Here is a 9,971-nt window from a genome sequence, read left to right on the forward strand (position 1 = left end):
AGGTGGGATAACGCAAGCACAAAGGTCAGAATGAGCAGGTTTAATTGTGCAAGAGAAATAACTATAGCTCAAGATAGACATTGGAAGAGGGAGGCTGATGCTTCATGAGATTTGATCAGAAATGTCCCCCTAATTTTATTTAGGCAGAGACAAGAAACATACTGCAAGCTGTGCACTGAACAAGTGAGTTATTATAGATATACGCACAAATAGCTGTTATAGTTGACATATTTACATGTGATATGAGTGTGTTTGTGTGTGTTTACATATTTTAATGAAAGCAAACAAGATAATTTGGGAAATTAAGTCAAAAAACATTGTAGAGTTGTGTAGGCCTACCACATGTTTTGATATCGTTTTTCCGTAGCTTAACACAGCCAATATTTACTCAAATTCATCAAGACTTTTCTCAGTTGTTGATTATTTGATCATTCAGGCCTTCAAGAAAAACTAAGGTTTTTTTCAAGAATTAAAAAACACAGGATGCCATTTTCTAGGTATTTATTAAAATGGAAAAATGCCTGGCACAGCGTGTGTAAGTAAGTCAATCTGTATCTGATCAACTATTGCCAAAAGTTCTTAGATATAATTTCAGTTGTCCAACGGGGGACATTCCTGAGTTGAGATCCTTTTCAGGGAGTACACAGCCATTTTCATCCCCACCACACAGTTGGAAAACACAGCCCATCACTGAGATACCCTGAGTGTGTCCATCTATTGTCCTTTAATATAGGTTACAGATGAAGTTGTTTAAATAGACCCAAACATGACAGCGTTACTTAAAATAATGGTCAAGAAATCTCACAGAAACATCAAAAATCATTAATAGTCAGATACCTAAACAAATCTATCTGAATATAGACTACTTTTCTTTGTACAAATGTACAAGGCAAACCATTTCCTAAGAAAGGCTGTATTTAAATGCACAAAATCCGCTTATTCAGTTTAAATAGAGAGCAATGTGTATTGGGTTAATGTCTGTTAAGGGCCCCAATTGTAACTGTCAATACTGGGTTGGGCACAGTCATTCATTTCGAAGGAGAGAAACATGTAACTCAGTTTTTTCCCCCAGATGACATAAATAGCAATGTTTTGAAAAGAAAAGTTAACATTTTACTATCAAATGTGGTTTCTTACACTAGGTTATTGTAGTCCTTGTGTGTTGGTGGGAGGAGATTAAGATATTTGGACAACAATGGAGGTCTATGGCACAGATAAAAGAGCTACATCAGGTTTTGACTAAGCAGACCATTCGTGTGAGATGTACATTCATAGTTTATGTTGGTTATATAAACAATATAACATATAATTGTCCGTGAATAAAGATTTGAGAAGGCGAATTGTCTCGTGAGTGCCACACCCGCCTACAGCAAACCACGGCGTGTGAAGGCAGCGAGTGATTGGACGAGCATCACCATGGCAATGCGATGACGTCTTCGTCCCTTGCTCTAATTGGAGGAAACCCCGTGGCCCCAGCCGCTGCAGCGTTCCGGTCTACCAAACTAGCCCAGATGGACCGCCTCTTTCCCCCGCGCTAAACAACTATTCGTTTACACACCTAAATGTTCCTGACAATCAAGTGAGATTTCGACTAGTGATTGGATAGTTGATATCAAGTTGACCCGCCCCATTTGAGCACGTTCAGTTGTATTTTCGCTGCTGTTGCCATTCTCTGCCTTTCTGAGCAACCTCTCAAATCGGATCAATTTCAGGAGCAAATTTGGACCTCAGCAGGTCAGTAACGATGAGTCTTTTTCTTGTTTCTACCCTTTAAGAATATAAACGCTGGTCGTTTACAGAACTGTGATATTGTCGTTCGTTTAATGCTTAGTGTGAGTAACGCTAACGTGACATTTTTTTTTTTTTTAAAGGAGTGGCCGATGTAGCTAACGCCAACTAGCTTTTGCTAACTTGCATAGCTAGCAGCAGCAGACAGCTTTGTGGCTGCAATGGTAGTAACGTTAGCCGATTTCAGCTTATACACCGTGTATAAAGGCAACACTGGGTCTTTTTTATTATTGTAAGTTAAGATAATTGTGGTTGAAGCGAAGCAGTGTCTGTAAACGTCATTTTTATTCGTTCAGCGCATTTCAATGACTGCTGTTAACCTAGATGGTACCACTTTCCAGCACCACCACACCAGGCGGATGTATGTTGTTTCATGTCATGATAATCGGTGGGCCATTTTGCACTGCATTTGCTTAACGTTATATTTATATCCACACCTACTAATTGAATCTTCTCCTTTACGCAGCTTGTAACCTTACTGAGGGAACCGACACCGTCGATCTCTTGCTACGCCCATTCCTTAACTCAACAATCCAACAAAGATTGTAGTGTCCCTCCGGATTTCTAGTCCATACGTCTCCAAGACATACAAACACTATGGAAAGAGCGGATCTTATTCAAAAGGCCAAGCTCGCCGAGCAGGCTGAGCGTTATGACGACATGGCACAATGGATGAAGAAGGTTACGGAGCAGGGAGAAGAGCTGTCAAACGAAGAGAGGAACCTGCTCTCCGTCGCCTACAAAAACGTGGTCGGGGCGAGGCGCTCCGCATGGAGGGTGTTGTCCAGTATAGAAACTAAGAGCGAGGAAAGTGAGAATAAACAGAAGATGGTCAAGGAATATCGGGGGAAGGTGGAAAGCGAGTTACAAGATATCTGCAACGACGTCCTGGTAAAATATCACATTTCTACAATTTATGTTTAAGACTGCCCCCTCTCTCCATGTTATCTGTATATGAGCTAAATATCCCTTTCTTAAAAACCTCATAAGTACATCATTATGATTTAATCAAGTTTCATTAGTAATTGCCATAGCTGCAGTATGGTTTGATTCTTACTCTCGAGGCAAGTTGCCAAGGGGGGAGGTGTTCAAGTGTATTAAGAGAAATATCTGATTTAGCTTAGATATTAAGGGATAGACTTTGGAATTGGTGAAAGACACTATGTGGTCAACTTCAGGTGTGATTCCATGCCTTATATGTAGTCACAACATTTTAAGTGGTATATATTTAGACAATTAAAGATGTGTTAAATTGCATCTTCCCTGTTTCCTGTAAGCTCCTCCTGTAACTATGGCCACAAAGGACAAGGAAGTATTATGTGGTCCTCCCACTGTTCATGTCTTTTGGGAATCTAGAATTAGAACAATGAGCCTGAAATCTTTTGAGGGCATGAACTGACAAAAGGTCATAGTTATTACACCAGCAAGGTGGGTCCGAATGTGTGGAGAGAGAACTCACAGGAAGATATGCTATATTCTCTTGCTCTATAAAGCTCTGATGTGTTAGTATCCATGTAGTCCCATCTGGCCGATAGAAGCTGAATCTGGTCAGTGCAAGAATGACATGCCTAAACAACTCAAACACTCCCTGAAGCCCAGTTTGTACAGATCATTAAAGTGACACACGCCTGCATAGTCACTTATTGAACCCAATGACGCTGTGATTGACAGTGGAGCTAAATGCATTCTCATACATTACACACACATGTAAAGGCTTAGCTTTGCTGGAATACTAGGGGGTTGGTGTTATACTTTCCCCTCTTGTTAAATCTAATGCAACAGCACAGATTGGTGCGTTGCATTTTTTTTCCTACCCAGCCTTGATAATGGATTATAGGAGATCTGGGCAGAAGCTTAGCACTAATATTGAGATAATTTCCATTTGCTGCTGTCTTTAGAAATGCACTGAAACGTTGCAGGGGGCATTCTTGTTCAACCAGATTTCCATAGTGTTCCTGAGAATACGCACTTGCGCAGCTGTGACTCAGCGCTCAGTATCTCTGCCATTGAGTATTGACTGAGAGTTTGTCAGCAGAGAAGGGTGTGTCAGTCCTCATGCCTTAACTTGTCTGCACAAAACCCGACGGGTAGGTTATTCACCCACAAAGGCAGAAGTGTAGACACCGAAATAGTCAAGTAAGATGATTGTGTGCCCCTTTTCTAGTTTCCTTAAAAAAAGACTGAAACCAGAAGCTCTTGCATCTCAGCTAAAGGCAGCAACAGGGACTCCAGTTTCTACACAGGATGTGAATGTAGGCCTCGTAGACTAGACGAGAGGCCAGCCGAGCAAAATTATGCGGTTCACTGATCTTCAGAAAAAGACACAGCATACTTTACCCTGACATCTGAAGCTTTTAAAGAAAGGGAATATATCAATTCCTGACATGTTAAAGATCTCACACGTAAAACCAGGCTTTGATCCACAGCCACTCTGTTTTTGCTTTCTACTTGGTGCCTGAAACCAGAGCATTGTGTTAAAACACCAGGCTACCCCTCTTTTCTCTATTGTGTAGAGCATTTAGTGATAGAGGAATGTTTAGCACTTGAGACATACATGTGTTTCGGCTGAGCTAATCTTTATGTCAGTAAATGACAGGGGAGTGGCTCCTGGGTTGGGTTAGGCTCAGAAAAGCAAAGATTATGTAGATTATAAGTAAATGTATTTAGGTCCGAGCAAAAATGTAATCTTAACAACCCTCTCAGGCAGAACTGTTGTTAGGATGAAGTTATTAGGCATTTTCATTCTGATTAAGTTAATATATTCCCTAAATTGTTTAATATGAGCATAAGACATGGTTTCAATGATGCAGATCAGCCTTGGTTATTTTCCAGGATTTCATTTCATTTTTTTACTGCTATATTACCATTGGTAAAGCATAGATTAAATACATGTTATGCTTTGTAATTTGATTCCAAAAGATGTAGGTGTTCTTTAGTGAAGGAAAATACATTTGCGGTAGAAAACTCACCAACACATTTATTGTGACTGTTGAAACTGAACATGCCAGCAAAAGAGTAGGGTATGGATGGTTATGCCTCATCTGCAACAAGACAGGAGTCAGCAATAAGGCACAGAAGGAGAGTAATGTGTGTACTTTGGGGCAAAAGACAGTTTGGGACACACTTGAGGCCTGGCCTTGTAGAGACTCCAACAGGAGAGACTTAAGCTTTAGCTCACACAGTAAGCCAATACACCTAATAGAGCAGAACTGTTCATATGAATCATTGAACTGAGCAGCCATGAAGTAGTAGTAGTAGTGCTCTCTGGTGGATGGATGCTAGTAGGACACTTACAATGGGTGAGCCCCACCTATTTAGCGTTTGCTCACACACCAATAGTGCCCATTTTGACAGTGGTTTGAAACTGTTTTCGAAATGTCTGCTGTTTCTGTTTATTCTAAATATCATCCTTCAGATTTGTCTCTTCATCTGTCAGTCAAATGTCACAGTGTGCCAAGTCTTACGGTTAAATATTTTCTCAGTGCATCTGATTAAATTGATCTTGTGTTTTCCGTCTTCACAGAAACTGCTGGATGAGTATTTAATTGAAAAATCCAAAACTTCCGATAGCCAAGTCTTCTATCTTAAGATGAAGGGGGACTACTTTAGATACCTCGCCGAAGTTGCCGGGGATGACAAAAAGAGTGAGTTCATGCCTTCCTGTCAAATTGTCTGTGTTGTTCCTGCTACTTTGCTTCTCATTTTATGTGCGGTTTTTAAGATGGGTAGTCATTTAGAGTGCATGTTAAAGGGTTGTGCCTTTTTAACCATCCAAATAGTAGTGTGTCCGAGCTGAGAGCTGGAAATGACGTAAAGTAAGACTTTTGGGCCATGTGACCACCGGTCCCCAATCTCACAGGACGGTAAACACGACTGGGTGGCAGCTGATTGGCCTGAACCTTCTAAACGGAAAAAAATTGAAGAGAAAAAAAACGTCCCTTTCTGCACTCCCTGTTCTCCTACTAGTGCTTTGCATTTCAGATCCAATTATGGAAATAAATATTATACAGACATTTTCCATAGGCATATCTTTTAATACTCATATTGGCTTTGAGGTGTTAAGATTGACTTGTTAACAGAGGAAGAACAAAAGCTGTTGTGCAACTTCATTCCAATATTCCACTAAAATGTCCTGAAACAACCTTTTGCAGTTTGATAAGACATCATTGTAATGTGAACAACAAAAGATGATTTAAAATTGGTTTAGCCCACAAAGCTTATGAAAAGACAAACTCCCTCAGAGGAACCCATCCTGTCTCTAGCTCTCTCCCTAATAGATTTTTTTTTTTTAACGACCTAAAAATACAGTTTCAATTTATATTTTAATATTTATTTATCTCTCAAAACATCAATTGACCCTTTGTGTTTATTCTGTCTGTTACCTTTTAGAGACCATTGCAGACTCACAGGAGGCGTACCTGAAGGCGTTTGAAACCAGTAAGATTGAAATGCAGCCCACACATCCCATCCGCTTGGGCCTGGCGCTGAACTTCTCCGTCTTCTACTACGAGATCCTGGGCTCTCCAAAGAAAGCCTGTGAATTGGCTAAAACGGTCTGTATGCTTCATCGGTCACTTTACCTCGTCGACAGGTGTACTATGTTGCATGTATCAACATTTTTCTTTTTGCTTACAGGCATTCGATGAAGCCATTGCTGATCTTGATAAGCTAAATGAGGAGTCCTACAAAGACAGCACTCTGATCATGCAGCTCCTCAGGGACAACCTGACAGTGAGTGTTCCCTTCTCTCATGGCACAAGAATGATCTTCACTATGTTTGCCTAATTGTCTTTCTTATAGTCTGTTTCCTTCAAACAAACTTCCAATGTGTTTTTGTTTTACTTGGGCAAGGACAAAAGCCTGATTTCATAGTAAGGGCGGAGACGTTATGAACCTTAACAATGATGGCCCGCACTTCAGGATTAACAAAAGGTTTTGGAAAATGTATTTCTTGTGTCAAGGATTATTTACACTTGGTGATGAGCACTCTGGTAGCTGCGTCTACAAAGACCTTACCATTTAAGGAACTATGGCTACACATCTAAAAATTAATAATGAACCGTGGCTCTTAAACTTTGACCTCCCTCGCCTTGTCAGAAAAAAACAACTGCTTATCATCAAGCTCTAAAACAAAAATGACTTAGCATTGCGATGGTCAAACAGAATGGGACAACAACCTTCCTAATCCAAATGTAAATCCTCCTTACAAATGAGCTGGGTGGCAAACAAGTGACGGCAACAAGCTACTATAAATACAAAAGTCGGTACCTCAGGAAAAAACAAGTTGGCAGGACAGCCTATTGGATACTGGATCACTTACACTTTGATGATCGGAAAACTTTCCTCATTTTCTGCACAGTTAAGCTCTGGTTAAGGTGTTCTTTTGCTTATTAACAGTTCATCTTAAACAGTTATGAAAATGAATTCCCAACAGTCCACCCAATCAGCAGTCATGCTATTTGCAGTGTCCTTAGTTAACCAACAGGTTAGCTAGTTAGTTTAAGCAGTTTTTCCCCCCCGCTTGGCAGCAGGGGTAACTTCTCATAAAGTAAGCAATAACCAAGCCCACAATGAGTTAGGATACTATTGGTCATTTTACTCTAAATTATACTTAAATGGGTGTGAATCCTGATTCATGGTCTTGCCAGAAAATGAAACTTGTATCCTAATACAACTACTAAGATTGTTAAATTGCCTGTTTGAGTAAAGTTGTGTGTTCAATGTGTGTTCCTCTCTTCAGTTATGGACATCAGATGCTGCTAGCCAGGACGAGTGCGAGGCTGAGGGACAACAAGAGGCTGAAAATGAAAACTAAAAACCACCAACCCTCGATGTTGGGGTCATCTCTAAAAACAACAAAAGGAAGAAAAAAAAAAACTTTTTACACATCCTTCATTCCTTATTGCTCCACTCAAACATTCTACCAATGAAACTGATTGCTGAAAAGAGTCATGTAAGGAAATAATAATGAATAAATAATTCTTTTCATAATGTAGATTTTGGCAACTGGTGAAAAGAGAAACCCTCCATTCCTTTGGTTTATGTTTGTCATGGCCTTCCCCATTTGTGCAGTTTCAGCCGTAGAAAAGTGATCCATAGCTTGACATGGTATCAAACCCTTAGCTCATTTTAGCGGCAGGAAAAACTAAAGTCCCATCATTAAACAACTGGATGCTTTATCAAATCATTTGAGACCGTTTGGAATTGTTCCCAATAATTAATGTTCAATATAAAAACTAGTTTCTCCCATACCCTTTTTAAAGTGTGTCTGTCTCTACACAATTATGTGGTACGGTTACAGCAGCTGACCCTTAAACTGATTACATTTGAATATTGCAGGGAAAGCTAGTGCACTTTACATGCTGGCAACAAATAGTATAAAACAGAAAAGTAGTGCTAATTGGTTAGATCCTCACTTTCTGCCCTGGTTATGATGCCACTCTTTCACTGAAGCATGCCTGTTGTTTTTTTTGGGGGAGGGAATCGCGTGGCTTGTCTGAACAAATGCTGGGACCTTTTTAATGGGAAGAAGACAATTCTGTAATGCATGTCTCTGGAGATATTACACTGGAATGGGAACAAATGCTGTAACACACATGTCAAAGTCTCAAGTTAAGTCATTTTAAATCCCCCTTTAAGTGGGTGATATAAGTCTGTCCAGTGATTGTCATTAGAGATTTGGGCCACTATTGTTTTACTATTCATTCAATTGTAGTCCCCTAAAGCCTTGTGGAACTGTTCCAATCCCTATGTATCAGCTATGTTAACATAAATAAAACATTTTATAAACCAAGTCTGAGTTGGTATGTTTATTTTATTTGCTTGATAATGTACTTCATGTTGTCAATTCTCTATCTATTATTGCTACTTACTTAACAGCTTGATCACCTTTAAGAATGAGAATGTTTCTTTCTTTGGATTTAACATCATTATTGCCCCAGAATGAAACTTATTTTAACAACATATGCAACTACATTTGAAATGCTAGGTAGAAAATGGATAATTTGCATATATAGTCAATTAACTCCAGTGCATTTAATGTATACTAAGCAAAGCAGCCCCACCTTATCAGCTGCAACATCAAAGTGATTATCACAACAATGCAAACATAATAATCTAATGATATAATATGTGCATTGTTCTGAAATGATCCATTCTGCATATTGAGTACACACTGACATTTGAGTGCACGTCTGGTCCCTATCAGTGGTGTAAAGTAACTAAGTAGATTTACTCAAGTACTGTGCTCGAGTTCAATTTTGTGCTACTTTCTACTTCTACTCCACTACAATTATTTGATACCTTTAGTTACTTTACAGATTTGGATTAATGATGTGAAATAGTATCAACATTTAAATCCAATTTACACCTGGGGTAAATTCACAAGCTACCCTGCAGAATAAAAAATAATTAACACTAGCTGCACCTTTACCAGCTTTGATAACAATTTAATGCAGGGGTGTCCAAACTACGGCCCGTGGGCCAAATGCGGCCCACGCTCCATTTTGAATCGGCCCTCAGCAAATTCCAAAAGTATAATGGAATATGGCCCACAAACTTGTGCTTGTCTTATATTGTACTAATTAAATATAAATGTAAAAATATATTACACAGTAGTATTCATGTGTTAAGACCACTTTTCAAATAAATTCAGTCAATTAAAGTTGGAAACTTTTTCTAACATATCTTAGTTGATAAGAAAAAAGCCCAATGACTTATTTACATAGCAAGCTTGAAATATACCCTTCCTATTTCTCCTTATTGTAATCAATCTGAGGTTTCTGTTTTAAGGGATGAGCTGCCAACACTCACAAGCCTCATTGACCTACATTTGATTGATTTTGCTAACTTATAGCTGAACTTATGAGGTAATGTACCTCTAGTGAGCGGCCCATCCCTTCCTGTATATTTCTGTATGTGGACCTCTGTGAAAAAAGTTTGGACACCCCTGCTTTAATGCATCAATAATTATAATTAAAACATATTATTCTGAAATGGACCGATCTGCATAATGAGTAATTCTACTTTTTGTACTTTCAGTACTTGTTTATGCTAATACTTTTCTACTTTTACTTGAGTAACATTTTGAATGCAGGACTTTTACTTGTAAAGAGTATTTACAGTACAAAGAGTATTCCTACTATATGGTACTTCTACTTTTACTCAAGTACAAGCTCTGAGTA

General features: G+C 39.1%; 1 protein-coding gene across 2 annotated transcripts; it reads left to right on the plus strand.

Moving 5' to 3' along the window:
- The first annotated feature begins 1,443 nt into the window (after positions 1–1,443).
- LOC117549969 (14-3-3 protein beta/alpha-like) lies at positions 1,444–8,581 on the plus strand. Of its 2 annotated transcripts, none has more exons than XM_034222176.1 (6): positions 1,444–1,734; positions 2,255–2,679; positions 5,312–5,432; positions 6,178–6,341; positions 6,424–6,519; positions 7,529–8,581. In XM_034222176.1, the coding sequence occupies exons 2-6, from the start codon at positions 2,386–2,388 to the stop codon at positions 7,601–7,603; spliced, it is 750 nt and encodes a 249-aa protein (XP_034078067.1). In that variant the 5' UTR covers positions 1,444–1,734; positions 2,255–2,385; the 3' UTR covers positions 7,604–8,581. The 2 variants fall into 2 exon arrangements, with proteins under 2 accessions (XP_034078067.1, XP_034078068.1); XM_034222177.1 differs by lacking the exon at positions 1,444–1,734 and adding an exon at positions 2,067–2,149.
- Positions 8,582–9,971: the final 1,390 nt, after the last annotated feature.

Source organism: Gymnodraco acuticeps, unplaced genomic scaffold (assembly GCF_902827175.1).
Source record: "Gymnodraco acuticeps unplaced genomic scaffold, fGymAcu1.1, whole genome shotgun sequence".
Lineage (NCBI taxonomy): Eukaryota > Metazoa > Chordata > Actinopteri > Perciformes > Bathydraconidae > Gymnodraco > Gymnodraco acuticeps.

What these genes read in the sequence shown, in the direction of transcription:
- LOC117549969 (XM_034222176.1), top strand. Translation starts at nt 2,386, where the DNA reads ATGGAAAGAGCGGATCTTATTCAAAAGGCCAAGCTCGCCGAGCAGGCT. An exon ending in TGCCGGGGATGACAAAAAGA is followed by an intron (nt 5,433 to 6,177) that starts GTGAGTTCATGC and finishes GTTACCTTTTAG; the next exon opens with AGACCATTGCAGACTCACAG. An exon ending in CCTGTGAATTGGCTAAAACG is followed by an intron (nt 6,342 to 6,423) that starts GTCTGTATGCTT and finishes TTTTGCTTACAG; the next exon opens with GCATTCGATGAAGCCATTGC.